The 22268-nt window shown below is 42.3% G+C and overlaps 3 protein-coding genes across 4 annotated transcripts; all 3 read right to left on the bottom strand.

The window, feature by feature from the left end:
- Positions 1–133: 133 nt before the first annotated feature.
- LOC136425519 (procollagen C-endopeptidase enhancer 1-like) lies at positions 134–6506 on the bottom strand. 2 transcript variants are annotated; one of them, XM_066414397.1, is made up of 11 exons: positions 6386–6506; positions 5586–5714; positions 5143–5277; positions 4748–4777; positions 4096–4221; positions 3461–3586; positions 2887–3105; positions 2201–2399; positions 1597–1760; positions 768–1111; positions 134–266 (listed from the first exon to the last, which is right to left on the bottom strand). In XM_066414397.1, exons 1-10 carry the CDS (start codon positions 6435–6437, stop codon positions 798–800), a joined length of 1494 nt encoding a protein of 497 aa, XP_066270494.1. In that variant the 5' UTR covers positions 6438–6506; the 3' UTR covers positions 134–266; positions 768–797. The 2 variants fall into 2 exon arrangements, with proteins under 2 accessions (XP_066270494.1, XP_066270493.1); XM_066414396.1 differs by having other exon boundaries at positions 760–1111.
- A 2001-nt stretch (positions 6507–8507) lies between these two features.
- LOC136426021 (zinc finger protein 436-like) lies at positions 8508–12722 on the bottom strand. The gene is made up of 2 exons (XM_066414953.1): positions 12521–12722; positions 8508–9953 (listed from the first exon to the last, which is right to left on the bottom strand). The coding sequence occupies exon 2, from the start codon at positions 9939–9941 to the stop codon at positions 8526–8528; it is 1416 nt and encodes a 471-aa protein (XP_066271050.1). The 5' UTR covers positions 9942–9953; positions 12521–12722; the 3' UTR covers positions 8508–8525.
- Positions 12723–14043: 1321 nt separating this feature from the next.
- Positions 14044–21350, bottom strand: LOC136426020 (cytochrome P450 2U1-like). The gene is made up of 6 exons (XM_066414952.1): positions 20892–21350; positions 17703–18234; positions 17237–17327; positions 16320–16502; positions 15592–15733; positions 14044–15001 (listed from the first exon to the last, which is right to left on the bottom strand). Exons 1-6 carry the CDS (start codon positions 21232–21234, stop codon positions 14817–14819), a joined length of 1476 nt encoding a protein of 491 aa, XP_066271049.1. The 5' UTR covers positions 21235–21350; the 3' UTR covers positions 14044–14816.
- Between the last annotated feature and the right edge of the window lie 918 nt (positions 21351–22268).

A 22268-nucleotide genomic window follows, 5' to 3' on the forward strand; every position in this document is an offset into this window, starting at 1 on the left:
AATTCCTTCACATGCGAAGGAAGCTTGTTCTTTCCGAAAAGCACCAAACGCGTGTTGGCATGTCGGTCAATAAAACAAGCGTGTGGCCGAGAATGTAATGAAATATAGAAAATTGGAGTAAGCACACAGTGTATATCTGGATGAAACTGTATTTAAGATTCAAAAGCTGACACACTGTTGGTTTCTGCAAGTAAGACTCATGACGTCTTAAAAGGTAAACGTGTCCTAGACGTCATCTTCTGCATTGAAACCTTCACCACTGTCATCTGAAAGACATAGATAAACAAATAATTAAATGATTCAATATACTACAGGATACACTTGCATATAAAGTGGCAATGTTTTTTTTCAGAATCCAATAGGCCGCAGCCCTTTAAATATTTGTTACTTCACGTTATTTTTAGTCTGCTGTTGACACCATGGGCAGGGCCTGGGGGCCAAAAATCTAATAATTGTTTTGGTTGGACAACACCTAGCCACCATTCATAGTTTCTTAATTTATACAGATCAATTGCAACCTCAAACTCTACGGAAAACTAAATCTTCTCAGCGAAGTTAATTAAGATGTCCGCCCTTTTAAACACGAAACTCCTGCCCCACGTACATGTTGGGATAATCACCGCTGAATTCCCCGGATGGGACTTGCTCGGAAGACCCATTTGAGATATACCCAAAACAGGTAGTTTTATCCCCGGAGACCGTTTTGAGATACGCGGAGACTATCCCAAATGAGTCTCTGAGCTCGCCTGGGATACAGACCTGCAGACCTGTTAGACATGTAACAGCCCCACTCCTGATCAGCTGTGTGTGTGTGCGACGGGCGCATTGGTCGCTGGTTCCGGAGTGGTCGCCGGTTTCGGATCCGGAGTGGTCGCTGGATCCGGAGTGGTCGCTGGATCCGGAGTGATCTCGGGTTCCGGAGTGGTCACTGGGTCCGGTTTAGTCATGTTTTCCGGAGTGGTCGCTGGTTCCGGAGTGGTCGCTGGGGCGAGTTTTGCCCAGGTGAATCTGAAACCGCTAGCCACGGTGTGCTGGTCAGTCTTGAACCTGATGCTCACCCTGTCCGCGTAGTACGTGTTTGCCGGAGGGGGAGAGTTGCCGCAGAAACGTCCTGAATGAATTAATATTTGATGAATGGACGAAAGAATAAACATATTTGAAGCATCATACTGTGTGTGCTGTAAAGAAATTTAAGATACAATGAGAAGTGAGGTTCTTGAATATGAGATTAATCCCACGACTAGTGTTTGGCCAAAAATGCTTGTTCGCGATTGCGCATGTGCCGTATGATGTATTGTAGGTAACGTGTCAAAGTTAGAGGACATTGAATCATAAACAAATATCAAACTATAGCTGGGAATTCCCCTTTGACCTCGCGCATGCGCATTTCACAACGCGAACCTGCTTATTCTACTTATTTTTCTAAAGCGAGCAGAGGAATAATGTATATAATTTGGTGCGTTATCGTTTGATTTTTTTTAGCAAGCCATTGTAAAAAAACTACATAATTCAGGGAGGCACGGACCATTGTGCATTGAAGTTTGTCTTTCAAATAAATAAACACGAATTCGGTAAAGAATAGTAGACAGTTCTTACCAACACGGTTGTGGCCACTGTATATTTCCACGAAGTCGTAGGTGCATCCCTGGTACTCCCCGGGCTTCTCCAGGTCGAAGTCAGGGAACTCCAGGGTCACACCGGACTGCGTAGCGTTCAAGGTCCAGGTACAGTCGATGTCGTTGTGGTAGGCCACAGGGAACCTGTGTGGTGATCATACAATTATCATAAGAAAATATATCAAAGAATGTCTAGGCGTTAGAAATTCTTCCAATGATTGTAAAAGCTCATGATCCCATACTAAATACTCTTGTATCAGATAGATTAGCCTTATAGAACTGTAGTTAAGTACCAGTAGATGCCATACTTTGTACCCTGTACAATTGTTTATGTTGTGAAATAAATTTATATTATATATATATATCATATAGTAATGATCAAATATGAATTGTTAGTGCTATAAGTCGACTAGTCTCTCTCTTTCACAATCAGGGACTGAAGCTTGCAACATTGGCGAAGCTAGATAACAAGGGTCTGTAATGGCAGTTTTTCATCGCTTTGGTGATTTCAAGACGACAATAGACCATGTGTGGCCATAGGACCATGCTACAGCTAGGCATTGCTCGTCCCGACACTGACTTACCCCGGAGATAGCCTATGTCCCATCTGTTCGTGCAGCAGCCCCCCACACTCCTCCAGCCCGGGTCCGAAGGGGGTAGCCCCCTCCACCCTGAACTTCAAATACCACCCCCTGACCGCAACGCTGCTGTCCGTGACCATGCGGATAGTGACGTCCTGGTCGGATGTGATGTTACCAGGGCCGTAGTTACCACACCAGGTTCCTTTATAAATGGAAAGACCTCGTGTAAATCTAAATTCATACTATCGTGTGAAAATCCCTGCATTTAGAAAGTGTTTCAAATGTTTTATTCACACCGACGTTTTGTTGACCGTCTGTCACCTTGCTCAGATGCGGCCCCAAACGTAAAGTACTTACATATACACAATTTTAGTACATAGCTAGGTATCTAATACAGTGTTTACGTTTGGGACCGCATTGCAAACACCATGTTAACTAGTACATGTTACCTGCCAATCTATGCACTGCACAGTATATCTATGTTAATATTTTACGCTTAGGGCTGCATCTGTTAGCAACGACACCTAGCTGCAGTGAGAAACAGACCCAGTCAGTATTGCCATGAGGGATGCGACAGACAGTCACCGAAATGTCTAATAAAACACTGGGTTGTGCACAAAGAACAGGCTTCAATTGTGATTAGTTCACACCGTCTGTACATGGTTATATGATACTTTGAAACAACTTACCCAGGCTAGTTTCGCCTGCAAATATCTCCACGTAATCGAACTCGCACATCCCAAAGGTCGATGCCCCTACTTCTAGAGCGAAGTCCTGGAACTCGAGGTAGACCGTGCCCCCTCTAGCCGGGAAGATCCATGTACAGTCCATGCCGTTGTTATAGCTGTTTGGGTAGTTAGGGGAGTGTAGAGTGCCGTGGTCTTTGGTGATGGTCTCACTACATGGCTCTGAATTATCAAAGAAAAGAATGGCATTCTATGTCAAAAATGTATTCATTGTATGGAGATCCAACGATTACAAATACAAAGGCACGTGTATATGCACACACATTCGCATACAAACACACACACACACGCGCGCGCACGCACACACACATACAAACACAAACACACACACACATGCACACACAAATAAAGATACACTCGTATGCACACGCACACACACACACAAACATACACGCACACACACACACACACATTCACTCACACACACACACATACATCATCAGAATATCAAATTGTTTTTTTTGGTAAAAATTGGTCGTGTACAAAGAAGTCAGTTATTTTGAACGGATGTACTTACTGACTGCGCAGGACACATAGTTATCCTGGTAGATATGGTCCAGAGAACACCAGCCGCCGTTGATTTCTATATCCACGCACTGGGTCTGCTCCTCCCCGTTGTAGATGAAGGGGAACACACATTCATCTGTGTCGAACATGATGAAAACGCCAAGACTAAGTCAAACTACTGTCATTATTGTAGATGGCTAAGCTGTGGTCCTATAGCCTGGTATTCATCCTATTCTAGCTCCGGTTTGCTCATCTGATCGCTTTCTTGCTGAAAAGTTTGTCGCCAGTCAAGAAAGAATCGTTTCCTTGGGAGCTGTCGACTGGACCCAACAAAGTTCCAACAAAACAAGAAAAGCTTATCAAAACCTTGGTTTCTACTACAGCCTTCTTCAGGTTCGAAATGACCAATCATCTAAAACTCGTGACGTTGTGAACACACGATGTCAGCGGTTTGTCAAAAGTGGCAGGAAGCTTAAGCATCCCCCGTCTAAGGCTGATACCGCTATGGTTAAGAAAATTTTTAACATTAAATACTCGCTCCAATTAATTCTGAGACCATCAAACTGTCTTCTCTGATGGTAATGTCTACATTTTATCTATTTGCTGGGAAATTGTACCATAGCAGGAGTTAAAACAAAAAGCAACCTTCTCCGCAGTACTTGTAGTTGCCGTCATACACGGCGTCTAGAGAACACCAAAGGTCGCTGGAGGCCTCGAGGGTGCAGGTGGAGTACGTGTTGCCCTGGTACTCAAACGGGAAGTGGCAGGCTTCTGTAGTCCATAACAAGTAAACAAAACAATAAACAAACAAAACAAAAGGCAAACAGATAATGGATACTCAATGCGGCATGCGAATCGAATCATCAACCGCAATCAGAGTGTTATCCCTTGCATCGGGGCGACTCAGTGCACGTATTTTCCATTGAAACGGCCTTTAGTACGTATAGCCGGGATTGGGGACCCCCAATTCAGCACCAAGGACACCACCCGCGGACGCGCCGCCACTTTACTCCAGCCGCAGCTGAACACTCTCGGAGGGCTGTAGTTTCGCGCGGACGCCATGCTTAGCTCGGTTTAGGAGATTAGGGACCCCCCATTTCATTTTCATTTTTCACTTTATTACGGCCTGATAAATGATCTGCGGTGTTTCCATGCAAGTGTTACAAAATGTCATGTCTATAACTACATGCATACGTAAATAAGATGATAATGATGACTGGTGGTTGTAAAGCCTCTCATTAAATAAGTGAGTCAAGGGGAAAGTCGAAATTACCAAACTGAGAAAAACATGGCCTACCTGGTTTGTCGTCGAGAGGATCCACAATCACTGGATGGAAAAATAAAATAAAACAAGTGTTCAAGGTAAATGGATCACAATAACTTACAGCTTAGAAACCACAGAAAATGATTATTTGCTACCGTTTCTCGGTATTTGAGTTGATCAATATCCTACTTTCTTTCCATCTTTATAAACTATTGACCCTTGTGACTTTCTGTTAGAGAAGAATTTTTAAGATTGAAATTTTGGACTAGTACTTTTATGAAGCCCCTTTCTTTTAAACACGCTTCATGGAAGCAGTAATATTGATATATGTCCTATAGTACAATACGTTTTACTACCGTGAACCTCTAAATGTGGAAGTGACGTCACGTACCAACACCCTTGTTATCAATTAGTTGATTACACATTACCATGACTGTCGCTGCAGGAAACGTAGTTTCCGTCGTACACGGCGTCCAGGGAGCACCAGTTGGAGGCCAGGCCACTGCCAGCGGCGCATGTCGTGAAGGTCTGGCCGTTATAGATGAACGGGAACGTACACTCACCTGAAACAAAGAATATCAGGACCATGGCATGACCAGAAAAATATGCGAAAACCGGAAGCTCTGTTGCTGTACCAATGAATAGCGCTAGGAGGGCAGCGTTAAAGATCCTGGCACTTCAAGCCCCCCGATCGAAATCTCTGCTTGGAGAATATCAAATCCACTGCTGTACAAATGAATATCGATTATCGTATATTTTGTCCGAAGACAAAAATATGCATTACACTTTGCATTACACAATGTATGCATAGGCTTGGGTCATAGAGTTTTCTTCTGTAAAGACATTTTTTTGTCACAAAGGTAAAACTTACGCTCGTCACACCACCTCCAGTTGCCATTGTACACGGCGTCAAGCGAACACCAGACTCCGGTTGAGGAAGCGGATGTACAGGAATAGTACGTGCTGCCACCATATGTGAAGGGGAAAACGCAGTCCTGGCCTGGAGAAAAGGAATAACGGTGGTGCCTAAGCAATTATATTACACGTAAATGCAGTGCAATCTTTATTCATATCCTTAGCCTTTTACCGAATACAGTGCAATCTTATTCCTATACTTAGAGATTTTACTAAATGCAGTGCAGGCATATTTGTATACCCAGAAAAAAGTGCAATTCTATTGATACAATCAGCATTTTTACGGGCGGAAACGGCAAAAATTGCGAAATATATTAATAAAGTTGCAAAGTATATCAAAGTAACCGTGGTAAAGATGGGACAAGGGAATGTATATGACAAAGGCAAGCTTTGTAAGAAAAAAAAGCGTGAATCAAAGTTCGATTCCCATGCTTGACGCTACAAATTAATCAACCTAATTGCTACATAGTGTATAGCTCACAGCTGGTAGCGTACACTTACGTATCACATCATATCTGCGCCATTACTATGATTCTGATTTTTTTTTCAAAAGGCATTACGAAAAAATATTAATCGTCGTCGTCAAACTCATTTTACTCATCTACAAGTAGGTGCACTATGGAAACATTTCAAAGTGAACGCCCGTCGTGTAATCGTTAAATTATGCGTAACTGTCTCCAATCTTGAAATTGACATTCTTTAACACAAATAAAGATAACATTCCATCAAACAAGAAACATATGGTAGCTTCTTTACCTTTGGCAGAAGCCACCAAAGCGAGCACAGCGAAGAAAAACAGTCGCGCCATAGTTTGTTCGTCAACTTGGCCCCAAATGAAGGACGTTGTTCGACACTACTTATTTATATACATCTGATTACTGACATTGCTTCTCGCATCGTAGTTACACAAACCATGACCTCGGGAAGGCTTTTAAAGCGCCGACAATGTTTGCTGTTGTTGCATCATCAGTAATAAAAACAGGAGGTGCTCAAATTCTGCGTGTTTCTTATCATCTTAATGTTCTAAAATGATGTTTGATATTATGATATAATCATGGAGCAATGAGGTGACAGCCAGTTGATGGTACTGAAAATGATTCTAAAGCGTAGTGTTAAGGTGTTCGGAGTGTCAATTCGCTATGTCGAATTTTATCGATGAATGTGTGGGAACAGAACAGCTGTTCATGTACTACTAGCTTGTTTGTAACCCGTTCATACCTTTAACCGGAATTACGTATGTACGACAATTCTAAATTTAAATAAAACGTATTGACGTTATGCATTGTTCTAGATACTGATATTATACTGGTGCAGAAATAATCTGGTATCATCCATATCAACGAATGTGTCTTGTAATCTCTACACCTTCCGTTAGAACTATTAATACCTGAATAGACCGATCCTGTCGAACACCATTATCTCCCTGACAAACAAATATGTACATAGCATTTCTCCAAATAGGGGTTGCGGTAATTCACTGATCTATTCGCCACATGGAATGTTTTTCGCTCGATCATATATCTCCGTGAATACTACATCAACTGTGGTGTTTCATATATCATTCGAAAACTTGTTAGACTAGTTGGCAACCTCGCCAACTCCCAACCACAGATGACCTTGCTCGCGACTAAATCCCAACCATGGTCTGGAGAAGGTCGGGAGGCCATGGCCAGCTATGAGTGACAAGTATGCTATAGGAGAGAAAACCCCACAACGTGAAACACACTCTTGAAAAAAAAAGACTTACGTACATCGGTAGTGGTTTTATATCAGTTATCAGACAGTTAGTCGAGTATGGGGTTGTATAGGTATAATTAAGGCTGTCTGTAGCCTTGCAGAGTTCTGTGAACTGCAGCTGATAGCATTTCCATTGAAACGTAAAAGATTAGTTAATAAGTAAACAATAAATTATATAAAGAACGTTCAGTAATAAGTATTAAGTAATATAGTAGATAAATAATATAAGACCTTTTGGTAATAACGTTTATAAAGAAGACTCTACTCTAGATAATATTGCGATAAAGTTAAGGTTACACGAATGAATAATGTTAACATTTAGTTCATATAAACAAAAACGAAAAAAAACAGCAATAATAAGTAGCAAATAGTAACAAATGTGTAAACAAAGAATAAACGAGAACGATAAGATAATGAAGTACTAAACAAAGTTGTTTTAAGTCATGCAAAAAAGATCATTAGTGTTGACTAAATAGTCTAGACAATAATAACAATACAAGAATGTGCTTAAGAACTCAATGAGTGCTATATGAACGTACAGTATCGTCATATACACACTGATAATGCAAAGAAATGATTAAACATGTATCCTTAGCAAAAGCCTTTTGGTCTTCAATAATATTTTTGAAGACCCTGGAATTTCATGATGTTTATCACACTCACAGTGAAAGAGCGTATCGCCACGCAACATTTTGGCATTTTTGTGGTCACCAGGCAGACAATAGGGAAGGATGGAAACCCACCTCTCAGCTACATGGAATTCAGAGTATCAAAAAGAGACACCGGAATAAACATCTACCGCTTGGGGACATCAATGTCTGACGGGAGATTTTGGTCAACCCTGACGGTTCGACTGGAGGACGGAAACCGGAAACAAACATTAGGGGCCAGGTCTATTCTCCAAGCAGCGTTGAAAATCTCTTACACCCCCCCCCCCGATCGAAACCTCTGCTTGGAGAATATATACATGTAGGCAAGGGCACGTTCATTGTACGGTCGCAAACTGGGGATTCTTTTGAATCAGTTTTGATAGTCGTGCATAAGTTGTACACATTTCGGCTATCTTGGTACGGAATGCTGTCGGTGGTTGGTTTGTTCTACAAGATCAAAACCGACCGACTGCCTACGGCAATTGTGAATTGTGAAAGTATGGCCAATATTATTTTTTAAAAAGCGGTTTCCTCAAACCTGATTTATTTGGCTCGTAATGAATCCACATGTGTTTCTGCAAGTGCTCAAAGCGGCTGAATCCCTGCTGACATTGTTCACATTTGAATGGCTTCTCTCCTGAATGAGTCTTCTTGTGCCGATGAAAAGCACTCGCCTGGCTGAATTCTTTGTCGCACTCGCCACACTTGTAGGGTCTCTCACCGGTGTGTGTTTTCTCGTGAGCCCGCAGGTGTTCGATCCTTGTGAATCGTTTCTTGCACCTGTTGCAGCGGTGTGGCTTTTCACCGGTGTGGGTCAGTTCGTGATTCTTCAATTGTTGGAGTCGTGGAAACGTCTTGCCACATTTTTCACATTCGAGCCGTTTCTCTCTACTGTGTGTGCCAATGTGGGCCTTCAACCGCTCCAAGTGATCAAATTCCTTCTCACACACGTCACACTTGAATGGCGTGTCACCAGAATGTACCCTGCTATGTAGTTTCAAACGGTACGCCCGAGAAAACGTTTTGTTACATTCTTTACACGCAAACGATTTCTTCTTTCTTTTTTTCATTTTCTCAGTTTCGCTGTCACTCTCGTTAAAATTGTAAGGATCGTCGTCGTCGATGCTCGCAGATTTGGTAAAATGTTTCTTGAGGTGTTCTCTGTACTTGTCTCCACGGCTGAAGCGTTGACCGCATTTGTCGCAGACGTATTTGTCCTGTCCCGAGTGAAGGAACATGTGTCTGACAAGGCTGCCCTTGTGTCGGAACCGCCGGAAACACTCGCCGCACAGGTAGGGCTGTTCGCCCGTGTGGGTGCGCATGTGCAGCTGGAGATGTTCCATACGGTTGAAGACCTTTCCACATTTTTTACATTTTAAGTCCCTCTCTTCCTCCGATTCCTCCTCCAATTCCTCCTTCCATTCCTCTTCCTTCGACTGCTCATCCGATTCCTCCTCCGTCTCCTCATCCTCATCAGCCGTTTTTGCTTCCTCCGAGATCTCTTTTTCTTCCTCCTCTTGCTCCTCCTTCTCCTCTTGCTCCTCTTCCTCCTCCTCCTCTTGCTCCTCCCCCGTTTGTTCCTCCTGCTGCTGCTCCTTCTCTTCCTCTTGGTTCTCATCAGGACTCTCTCCCTCCTCCTTCTCCTCCTCCTCTTTCTCTCCTACCTCCTCTTCTTGTTCCACATTTTTCTCTCCTCCCACCACCTCCTTCGTGTTACCATCTTCCTCCTCTCTGTATGTCTTTTTCCCCTTCCTTGTCTTCCTCCTCCCCTGTATGTATGTTTTTTTGGTCTTCACCCATCCCTTCTTGAACGTCTCTTTCCTCTTTCTCATCTTCAGCGTTCCCTCTCTGTGCGTCTCCTTCGCCTTCCTCATCTCTATTTTTCTTTTTCTGCGTGTTTCCATCCCCTGCCTCGTCTTCACCATTGCCTCCTTTATCTGTGTTCAAAAACATAAGAAAATAGACATTCACAAAATGTACAGTTTTCGTAAAAGATAGTGATACAGAATAATGGTTAAACTGGTCTTATTCAATACATCGTCAGTGCCCAGAGAAAGCCACACCGCAGTTAAACTCAACATGTTCATTTATTCATACAATTGTACTACGCAGGTAATTTCAAATGTATTCACTTGTTTCTTTTTATGTATAGACGTTTTACTGTTACGAAAGTCACTGTACTTTAGTTGTGTCAATAAAGATTTGTATATGGATGAAACCAGTCTTCTTATCTGTAAGCGCCCCTCTGCCATTTATCCCCACCCATGCGGGCCCTCCCAAATAACCTTTTGTTTTACAATAGAGACGACCTACATATATACAAATACACCCCTCTACCGTGGGCCGATTACACAAACTCCTGAGTTTTCAACGGACCTTGGCCAATGGGTGCCCTAGGCGCGAAGGAATGTGATGCGACATTCCAGCAAAATTGATACCGTTCTACCACACAGTACACACATACACACGATATGAATTGTTTGGTTGACCTACTGCGCCTTCTTGACATACTCTCCATCAGTGGTTGAGTCTCTCCTCAATGTGGCCGTGTTCCTTGGAATTTGGTTACCATCAAGTAAAGGATCTACTGTCAGAAAACTGGTACCAATCAGAATAACGTAACGGTCTCTCCCTTCAACATCTGCTTGGAGCATGGCCTGGTTTGGAAAGAGAACTGACTGCGCTAGTAGACTCGCCCTGTCAATCCACTACAACATGACCCAGATGTACCAAAGGCATGGCGCCACTGCCGGACTATGATAAATCACAGTCCATGCTACATATTAACGCGTTCTCAATGAGTAGAGAATGATAGCCTTATGCCATCGGGGGCTCTCTGGTAGCTCTGACGGTAGCCTGAGTGCCATCCTGCTTTAGGGTCCTTTTAGTTTCAGGCTCTGAAGGTAGAGCCTGAAACTACCAGGATGACACATGTTCTGTGAAGGTAGAGCTTGGAACTAAACAGGATGACACTAAGGCTAGCTCTACGGTGCTAGGAGTGTTCTCTGCACGCCCAGACCCATTATAGCGCACGCCAGGGAAATTTTTACTTTGATAGAAAGGCCGACTGGAAGGATGTGCTGTCAGAAAAAGGCCCATTTTTAGTAGGACTAGAACCGGTGAGCACCCCCAAGCCAGTCTGTACAGAATGGTTTCCAGGCTAGAAGAACGCGTATACACAAGAAGCTACTACATGTATTAATTATGATCTCCCCCTCCTAACCTCTGCTTGGGGTGTAGAGAATAGAATCATCCAAGATCTACACCTGTCCATAGTTGCTAAGATACCGCGAAAGCGGCGAGACTTTATAATTACCGCAGACAGTCGTGTAGAGAAACGGTGTCAATCTACAGATGGTAATTACTGTAAATGCAGAAATGTTTGCGGGGATTTAATTTCGCGGTAGGGAGAAAATGGAGTGTTCGCGGTGGTTTTGAGTTCACATTTGAAACAATAGTAGCGCTAGTCACACAATGCAACGGCTTTTCGTGGTGGTTCACCGCGAAAACCGCGAACATGACACCACCGCATTTTTGCATTTACAGTATTTCTAACTCCACATCCCAGACTCTGTCCACATCTTTGTAATAATAGAAGGGCAGATGGTCCAGATATGAAGGGATAGGTGAAGTGAGGTGAGGTGGCATCTTTCCAGCATACTAAGCTAACTAAGGGCATGTTGCTTAGTGGGCATACGGATGACATCCTCTGAGATCCCTATGCGGCTAGAACTGATGCGAGCATGGGAAAATACAATAATATGAAATTTGAGTGGTCAGGAAGGTCGAACGAATAACTTTACACATAGTATGGTCAGTATGGTGTGCTGAACAATAGATTCTTCATTTTTGTTCTTTCACATCTTCTTCTTTGACTAAAGGTAAAGGAGATAGGGGAAATTATGACTTTATCAAGGCAAACATTGCGAAAACTGACTGTGACGATTTCCTCTCCTAATATCTGCTTAAAGATTTGCCCTCAGTACTCCGATTTGTTTCCTAGACTTAAAATTATAATACTCGCTTTACAATTTTATCACCCCTGTCCCGTGGTCGTATGCTAATGTTTGATTAAGTGCTAATTAGTAATTGGCATACACTTGGCTTCCACAGTGTCAAACAGCAAAGTCCATCGGAAGTTCAGAAATTCAGACACGTACACAGAAAATCCCAACATGACAAATCTTGCCCTCGATGATCAATCCGCAGTATGCCTGTACACACAGAGGTCATGTCACACCCTGGTCGAACTGTATCGTCCCGCCATCTAAACTGACAAGTTACGTATCCCTCCAATCGTAACCCTGATCTAAACGGGCTACCAACAAGAACTAATATATAACGGTTGACTTAGGTGCAAGCTATAGCGTTAGAACCGTGTCAATCGCCTCCTCTATATGACTCCTGTAAACAAACAACTTTCCCGCCTTCCTGGAACTTACGATCACAAACGCCCCCCTCCCCCTTGCTTCTCCACACAAGAATAAACCGTTATTTTTCTCACCTCACAACAACAGCGATTTCTCGAATCTCACAAATGAAGCGTTAGGCAGCAGAATCACGGCATGAAATTCTGACCGAAGGAAAATATGCAACGGAGCGTAAACACATAAACATAAACAGCTGTCATCAGTGACGGCTGGAAAAAACTTGTGAAAGTCACTAAGCTAGAAACTAGCGACGTGTTCGCGAAGCGCAGATTCGTATTGCTGTTGGCCTAGTTTTCTCTACCGTACCTCCGGACCAATATTAAAATGCACTCAATAGATACACTGTTTTCGGGTTCCCTGGATACAAAATGCAATGCACAGATACAATACATTTTACATAGTACACAAGAATAAAACTCAGTACCAGTCCTAATGCTCACAAAGTCCATTTCTAAAAAAAAGTATACGTCACCTCTGACACTTTGGATGTATATTGAAAGGCATTTCAGAGCATTTTAGAGTAGAGTAGAATCCTTGAACGGGTAAGAAACTTTAAAATTCCTCTTTTCACTTGGCATCTGAGACTGTACGGGGCCGGGGGATCCTGGCAATGCTTTTTTTTTGCCGGCGCTACACTGAAAGCTATCTCGAGCTCCGCCGAGTCACTAGAGTAGAGTAGAGGGTTAACTTTTCACTACCGAAGAAGTCTCTGACTTCTACAACTACACTAACAGCCGTTATCTCACTACCTAGTGTCGCTTCTACACTAATGTCAGAGGGGGGAAATTATTGCTTGACCTTCAAAACCGGGCAATGACTGAATGAGCGCGTCGACGTCAGGGATGTCAGAATGTCTGTGCTGTGTGGCCTTATCGGAAGGTGATCCTGAGGGTGGAGCTGAGGGAGGGAGCAGCTCTCAGCGCCCTGTCAAATTACACAGTTTCCACGTTCCATTTGAAAACGTGGTGAAATAGTACTACTGGGATGAGAGGTAAATGATGATGAAGGGAGCACTGCAGCTGTATATGAATGACAGGAATCCAGTCGTCATATGGAGCCGATTGAAGGACGTCGACCGGCTGTTGCGAGGGTGGGCCCGCTGGGGGTTGTTAGCGAACCGACCAGAGGGAGTGCCGCTTGGGGGCCTTTCAGAATGTAGATGGGGGGGGGGGGGGGGGGGCTGTATACCATTTTCAATAAAATGTAGGAAGCTATTTTACTTACCGGTGTCTGCAGAGAAAATTTTCTTTCTCCCCATTATTCTTAGCGAAATGGCTACATTTTGCATAATTGACTTCTTGAATTTAGCGTTATGCATAGGTGGTCCTACTGAATCTAGCGTCAAGCGTTGTTGGGACCACCTCCTAGATCAGAGTACAGATAAACCAATGGCTGTCTTAACCACAGAGCTTTTCCCTATTTAACAGGTAAAGAGTAAGGCGGTCGAACCTCAGATTGAGGATGAAGCCTGGCGCTTTTCGTTAGCTACTGGTGCAATGCGGCTTCTCTTTGACTCGCTTATTTTGGCCAATTAAGCACATGTAGAATCAACACGTAACGTTGCATGTGTATATGTGACGCAAGGAGTACAAATTCGTTTTAAACAGTTATTGATAGCTTGTAATTTACTTATTACAATTCCCTTAATACATCGGTGGCATAATCATGTTTTTCATTGGTACAATTGATCTACAAACAAAACTTTCTTACCATGAGTTCATATAAGAAACAATAAACAACGTAATGTACACTACTCAAACATTGTTCCTACAACTTTCCATTGGTTCATGTTCATATAAGAGCTGAATACCTGTACCTGAAGTGTACATGACGATTACATTGCAATAGTTACGAAGGAACCAAACAAAAAGTAATATAACGATTTACGGTTAATAAAACGACGAAGCGCATTGGACGGCGGAAAGAACAGCCAATAGGAATGCTCGTTATAACTTTGAAGTGAAAACAATTCATCTGCTACACTGGATTGGTCGATTTCACCATTACGTCAGGTGGAGTAATAAAAGGGATTCCGAATTCTTGGTACTTTTTTTACAAATTGTTTCACGTATGTCAGCTGGTGTTTGTCTAGAAAGACAGGAAAATTCAGTTTTGTCTTCAGATCGATCCAAATATGAGTCTCAAGAATATCACTAGGATAACGAAATCAACTAGGACGTATTGTTTTAGGCTGGAATTCATCCTAGAAGTCATCCTATTCTAGGTTCTTCTGATGAATCTGATCCCTTTCCCACATGATACAATACGGAGGGAACCGCGGCCAGAATAGGATGGATGCCAGGCTACATCTTGCTTCAAAGAACGAAAATGATGCGGTCATACTGTTACAAACAAATCCAGAAAACCAAATCAAGATCGTGGGATCGCCACGATTTCGTAAGGGTACGGGACGAGATTGAGGCCAGCGTTGGGTCTCAAACTGGGTGGCGGAGCGCCCTCTGGCTTCTGGAAGCGGAACTGCTGCATGAGGCAGGAGAAGTACAGGAACATGAGCATGCGCGCCAGCTGCTCGCCGGGGTTGGATGCACACCAGCCTGAAATGAAAACGAGAATCATAAATAAAAAGATTTCAAAGATCTCATGCCTCCGGGAAATATTTAGAGTTTCTCTTATGTCTTATTTGATTTAAGTTAAGGCCATGCTGATTTGATTATATGGATGACATATCATTTTCGCTAGTTTCCAAAGAAAAAGAGGCTTTCGGTGGTACTGTATATCATAGAAAGCAGCTGCAAAATTAGAAAATAGGGAGTACAGTCAATGATGTAAATTGCACAAAAATGTTTTGCAAAACTGATGCTAATGTCGTAGAATGCCGAAGTCAATTCTCAAGTCAAAGAAGAGGACGTGAAAGAACAAATCTGAATAATCTGTATTTCGGTATACCATACTCTGTGTGTTACGTTTTACATTTGTATTTAATCCTTACCACGTAGCTTTCTTAATGAAGGCAACTTTTATTTTGCCAAAATTATTTTATGAACTCTGACTTGACTGTACTTCCTGCCACTTTTCAGAGCTTTTGTTGAATTAAAAGTGAAGAGGTAATCATAAGTACATATGATGACCTGTATGAACTAATAAGATGCATCGTCTAAGGTAGAAGATTTTGCTATTTATGTACCAGAAGAAAACGGCAGGAAGACGCCCTCCTTCATCAGTCGCCCGTCACTGTCCAGGAACCCCGCGGGGTCGAACTCCAGCGGGTTCTTCCACACCTCGGGGTTCATGCTGACCGAGCACACGTTGGGGATGATGACTGTTCCCTGGAGAGAAAACGGGAACAGACCTCAGTCTTATCTTTTAGGGGCGTAGTTTTAAGATGCACGCGAGGCTAGCATAGCCTCCAGAGAAGGCTCCTTCCGTTTGTTTTCTTTAGCTACCATTTTCTTAGTACGGCCCGTAATAAGAAAAAAATGTACTAAGAAAACAGTTACTAGGGTAAAGAAAACAGAGGGAGCCTGCAATGGAGGCTATAGCTAGTGGAAGCTGTTTGTTTGCATATGTGTCCCGATAGGCAAGGTTTCAATGTCAAAAACGCGAACACAAGAACAAGATATAGACCTTTTCAGTGCTATCGTTGAAAATAGATCTAGAGGGTTATGGACAATAATAATAAGTTTATTGCAAATTCACATTGAATTCTGAATGACAGAACTGACTTTCTTTTACTCAATTGCCACTACGTAACAAGAGCTTCATGAATAAGAATTGAACACAATTTTCATTCCATCATACTCGAGAAAGCCCGAGTCACTAAGAGCAAGGATTATAAAACTGACGCAATAGACGAAGCAGGGGTTACGTAGGCTCCCTAACAGAAGATTCTTCTTACACAATATTCTTCTTTACCTTTGGAATGTTGTATCCAGCCAGCTCCGTGTCCTGTTGGGTGACGTGGGTGAGAGACAGGGGCCCCGTCAGCCGCAGACGGCTCACCTCCATCATGGCGGCTTCCGTATAAGGAAGGTTCGACCTGTCAATCAAGGATGGCAGGCGGTCCTTCCCGACCACACGGTCAATCTCCTCCTGTACCTGCGGGACGAAAAGAAAATAAAAAAATTCAAAAATAAAATCTTCACTATATACTTTACATGAGTAGGTGAGGACATGTATTTACCGAAATGCATGAAATACACCTTCGAAATACAGGAAATACACATGAAGATTGGTGAAATCTACCGAAAATTATTCAAAAAATAGAAAATACTTTACCATACCATGGCCGCCATCTTGTTATGTCATACGCCATTATGTTTGTTTCGAGCGGTATGTGAGTCATTTAATACACACAAAGGGTGGTGAATTCTACCGAAATACTGTATGATTTGATGAGTTAACATCACAGGTTACTATATTTCGGCATGAATTAATGAGTTCATGGCCTTGGCGACAACAAAAAGAACAGAAAATACTAGATCCTGGCCGGTAAGGATACAGGCAGTTCGTTAGCTTGACATTACCAACCGGGACGGCGGGTGATACAGACTTCCTCCCACGTGACGCTTCCAAAGGTCACTAGTCAGAGGTCAATGGGTACACGAGGAAAGAAGAGGGATTCTTCATGCTGGGTCGAAAGATTGAATGTGTGCCAATTTCATGTTCAAAATTTAAAAAAAAATCGCTTTTTTGTTTAATATTCTGTTTTCTGTGACGTTTAGTGGGTAGCTGACCGCTGGCAAACGTAGTACAAAAATGTATACAAACGTAACGTTAATCCTCTGGACTTTCGGACGTGAAACAGCATCACGTAATTTATGTATGTTCACCTTATCCTGAACTTCCGGGTACGCAGTCATGTAGAGGATAGCCCATTGTAGAGCGGCGGCGGCTGTACTGGTGCCTGCGACGAATATGTCCCTGGCGAAAAAAGGGATGACGTGTCAGTCAATGCGGTAAACCGCGCCAATACAAATTCCATTACATGATTTTAGAAAAAAAAATGCTAGTGCCTTCCCGCTTTGAAAGGCACCCAAGAGACATGTTATCCTGATAAAAAAATCTTGTAGCTAAAACTAAAGTCCTATCCAACTGTACCAATCCACACCACGCGATGTATAGCCCTTCTCAATTTCTATATACAGCCCTTGGCCCTAGCATTACAGCAAAGGGGTAGTTAACTGGTAGTAGTGTGTCAAAGTCCCAAACTCTTTCCCAAAACTGAGTGCAAATCAGGGAAAGGAAACCGTATATTTAAATGAAATCATTAGATATTCATTTTTTTATACCACTTACCGAATTGCTTCCATGAGTAAATCATCCGTAAACTTGATTCCATCATTTGCATCTCGAACTTTTGACAGATACACGTCTGTGAAATCCCTCAGTTTCTCCGGGTCGAACTTTTCCCTGTGCTCAGTCACCGTCTTCTTCATAAACACCTGCACAACTTCGCTATTCTCAAAACATTCCTTATGTCCACCAACCGGAAGATGCCTTAGAAAGGGGAAATAATTCCCGAGAGGAATCTTAGAAGCTGCGTCGGTATTCCTCTTGAAGAGTTCTAAGAAGCCACAAAATTCCTGATGGTCGTAGGGAAATGTGACGTCAAAGATGACGGAACAAATCGTGTTGGCGACGCTCTTCAAGAGGAGTCTTTCCGGGTCAAAGGGCGCGCTTTGCATGCTGGTTACATGATCGAACAGGCCTTGTATCTCGTCTGTGATTTTTCTGTCCAAGCTGACGGTCTGACCGAGGGTGAAGCTACGAACGATGTAGGAACTAAGTCGCTGTTGAGCTCTCCAATGGGAAGGCCTTGGTGTGGAATCTGAAATGTACGAAATGAAATTCAAATCATGAAAATCCAGTTGGCAGAACTGTTCTGAGATCTTCTGAACACCAAGTAGAAAATGTATATTCGATACAGACTGTCAAAAATCATGTCGGTGTTCTTTGGCTTACAATAACTAGCACATTTTCCTTTCAGACTGTATAATACTTTTTTTTACTATTATTGCTACGAAGAAAATATCATCTTTTCATATTTTCAAACACAGTGTTCTCAAGAGCACTTTATTGTCGATTAAAAGTGAAATCTAAGATGATTTAGATAAATTTGCCTCACACCGAACGATGTTAGCTGCTTCAATATTTACAAATCAGACAAGAAAATGCGCTGCACAAATGTACAGACCCCTCGCAAACACCGCAATGTAATTAAAACACGGAAAACTCCTGAATGACTGTAATGAAATAAATGATCCCTGTTTTGGCTTGGACTATTTCTTGCGAAAAACTCACCCATTGACTGTGAAGTGTGAATGAATGGTCCCTGTTTTGGCTTGGGATTTCTCTTGCAGAGAAGGTATTCACAGTGAGATAAACAGTTGTCATTGATATATTAGGTATCAGCTGTCGAAACTCTGGCTATCAAGTACAACCGTGTACGTGACTCCAACGATCTTTACTGACCCTAACTTCCACAGGAATACCGACCAAGACCCCAACGTCTTCAAATGACAACATTTTAGTTCATTATCTTGCAAACCTTTAGTAGATTTACTTGCTATAAGTGCAATACGATTCGGTAGAATATCTCAGGATGGCCAAAATAATGTTGATCGTGACCAAATCGCAGGATTGTATTTTCTCGTTCTATTCTCTCAGGCCCCGTTTAAATGATGTATGTCGTGTCTTTTTTACTTTGTTTGCTTGACAACTGTGACCCGACAACATAGCTTACTTCTAATGTCTAAATCATTGAAATGTAACGTTAGCTAAACAATAGATAAAGGGCACGTTCCGACCAGGCAAAGAAATGATCTTCTGATCTGGAAAAGGGGGAAAACTGATGAACCCAATTTGCAAGGGATCATTGGAACCAAATAGACCATTTTGAGGATAAAATCTCATTCCGGAACTTAAGCGGATTCGTTTTGGTCTGGAAATCTCTAATTACTGTTGACAGACGACATATTGGACAGATTGGATTGTTCCACATTGAGGGCCAGGGAAAGATTATTTTTTCTACTCGTTAAAAAAATCATGGACTATGATTATTTAAACTAAATGCAGATAAAACAGATATGACCTTCTTTACTGCTATATATACATCCAATGCAATATACAACAAACAGAATGAGAATTTTTCGGTTGGTCCCTTCATTGCCTTACAAATGGTACCATCTTGAAATGAAGGACGGGGCTTCCTGCTATCCCAATAAGGGGAGGTATTTTTCTCGGGGTCGGTTTGGGTCAGGAGACGATATCAACGTTGTCATTGTATCAGATTCAGTGTTAGATGTCTAGTCTGTGTCTCGGGTTACCGTATGGGGGAAACGCAATCACTGGTTTATCTATTAAAGACATTCTATTCACTAGCCTGACATGGCATGTATATATTAGAATAGTTTACATTGTACTATCAACGTGTCATAGATTCCAATTCCAAAATGGTTATAGAATATATAGATGCTAATACTTTGAAAGAGAATTCTCATCGGTCATAGACATATTTACACAGCAGTACAGTTAGTTAATCACTAATCTCCAAGCAGATGTAAGGATCCGGCTCATTCTCAATATTCTATTGCTGTTTTGCAACATTGGTAGTCTTTTCTGTAGTGACGTTTTTATCGGGTTGTTCATGAAAAATGCAATACTAGAATAGAGTACCAATATTGTAATAACAGGCGCAAAACAATAAGAATGAATCAGCTTTGAGATTTTGTCAACCACAATTTTACCCAGTCCAAAAATATTGAATTCACAAAAACCAATAGACTGAACTGATATTTACTTGTACATTACCAATCTACATACTGTTCATACATATTTGTAAAGAAACTGTTTCAATAGTAGTTTGGGGTGTTGCCTAGTCGTATGTCCAAATATGTCGAAAGCAAGAGCCTTTAGATAGTGAAAAGTCGATGTGTTGTCAGGGTACGCTGACCAAATCGGACAATACGGTCATAGCTAGAATATGTAGCACGATATTCGTCCTCCATTGAAATAGACACTATGTTTTCATGTAACGGAAGCTATGCCAGAAGCAGACAGTGCCAAATTGGTGACCATGAGTTATGTCATAGATATGGATTGCAGAAGTTATAAACAAATATTTAAACCCGCTTGAAATATTTGTTTACAAACTTTTGCATTATTTTCCCAGTGAAGTAGACAAAACAAGTTAAGGCAAAACAACAATCCACGTGAATAAACTACAGCTACCATAGTTGATATATACATGATATAAATGATTATTCCGCAGTATACAGTCATTACTATTTTCAGTGCGTCTAAATGTTTACTTGTGACATTTTTTATAGCGTCCGACGGCATTTGGTGTCATACTACTATCAAGTTCGGAACATAAAGTTGGTGAATGAATAACTACACGATAGGAAAAATCTGTATATGTACACTTCCCGCACCATTGAACTTTCAGCTATACGTACTAATACCGGCAATATGACAAAGACGTACCTCCATTTATTCCTCCCGAAGCCAGCCTCGGTAGAAAATAGCTCGGTCTGTGTGAAAAGCAAGCGGACTTGTCTAAGAACGCCTCTCTCATGGTCTCGTACCCGTTTAACACCACCACCAGCCGCGTACCGATCCAGAAACTACAGACGTTCCCGTACCTCCTCCCCATGGCACAGAGCGTCTCATGCGGCATGTCGCCGAGGGAGAACAGGCTACCGATCACCGGGAACGCTACGGGCCCGGGCGGCGTGCCTCGCCGACGAAAGTAGTACCACACCGCCCAGGCGTCCACAAGAACGATGAAGAGCACCGCGAGGATTGTAGTGGCGTTTAAGTCGATCATTGTCTTTCTTTTCTTCTTGTTGTTGCAAACAAAACGGCTACACAAACTAAAAGGGCTGCAGCGAGGGGTACGTAAATGCGTTATCTTTAAAGCTTTCTAAATCGGAGGTTTGGTTTGGGCGTCTTTAAATCTGGTCGATGTCACAGGAGAGTCCATTCAACGAGCAAGGGCATGTTTAATATCTTTAAAACTTAAAGAAAAAACGACGGACAGTTACTTTGAATCAGCCAACCTCTGTTTTGTTAATATCTTTCCAAATTAACTACTTGAATAAAGACGGTTAAGACAGAACGTTAGCTCAGTCTTGAAGCTTTCTTTATTAATTGTCTACCTGTCGTATGAATGGTTTGATCGAGATAGAAATTGTGACACACGAACGGGAGTGTTGTCCCGGAACACTCATGCACATACCGCGCGTGCGTGGAATGACAGCCGCACTTGTCACATGCCGTCTGTTTACACGACTTTACGGAGGGAAAGTTCGTTAATGTTCCCCCTTCCCCCTCTAGAGGCTAATGGTCGGCTAAGGTCATATTTCTTTGGGCGCATGTTAGCCCTGGGGTCAAGGAGCTGGCCTGTTTAGATTCTATTAACAGCCTGGCTTCAAGGTTGTTTTGAGAAACAAAATGCAAAATCATACCAACTTTGGTTTTATTTGTACACTCAGATATAATATGTCCTACACAGGCAATACTTTGACTTAACCAACAAAGCCTTAGAATTTATGTCATCATTATAACCTATAACACTCAAAACCATCATTTTCCCCATCATTTTTTGGATTCCGTTTTGCTCATGCGGAAAATGAATAAATAGATAATCAAACAAAATGTACAAACAGCGGTTCCACGTTTAAGTATAGCTTCATACGCACCGTTACGGCACTGTCACATTAGTCGTAGGTCGTCGTACGATTTTGATGTTGCAGCATTTTCAAGCAGGCTGTGACAGAATCTATACCGGTCTTTTATGACCTTTTATAACAAGACGGCTGGATTAAGGAGGACACATGCCTACTCTCCAAGCTGAGGTTG

This window comes from Branchiostoma lanceolatum, chromosome 19 (genome assembly GCF_035083965.1).
Source record: "Branchiostoma lanceolatum isolate klBraLanc5 chromosome 19, klBraLanc5.hap2, whole genome shotgun sequence".
Classification (NCBI taxonomy): domain Eukaryota; kingdom Metazoa; phylum Chordata; class Leptocardii; order Amphioxiformes; family Branchiostomatidae; genus Branchiostoma; species Branchiostoma lanceolatum.

Coding starts and splice junctions, on each gene's coding strand:
- LOC136426021 (XM_066414953.1), bottom strand. CDS start 9,941: ATGGTGAAGACGAGGCAGGGGATGGAAACACGCAGAAAAAGAAAAATA.
- LOC136426020 (XM_066414952.1), bottom strand. CDS start 21,234: ATGATCGACTTAAACGCCACTACAATCCTCGCGGTGCTCTTCATCGTT. Junction 18,235..20,891: donor TTCGGGAGGAATAAATGGAG/GTACGTCTTTGT, acceptor CGTACATTTCAG/ATTCCACACCAAGGCCTTCC. Junction 15,002..15,591: donor CTTCCTGCCGTTTTCTTCTG/GTACATAAATAG, acceptor TTTTCATTTCAG/GCTGGTGTGCATCCAACCCC.
- LOC136425519 (XM_066414397.1), bottom strand. CDS start 6,437: ATGGCGCGACTGTTTTTCTTCGCTGTGCTCGCTTTGGTGGCTTCTGCC. Junction 4,222..4,747: donor TCCTCTCGACGACAAACCAG/GTAGGCCATGTT, acceptor TATGGACTACAG/AAGCCTGCCACTTCCCGTTT. Junction 1,112..1,596: donor CAGTGGCCACAACCGTGTTG/GTAAGAACTGTC, acceptor TAATTCATTCAG/GACGTTTCTGCGGCAACTCT.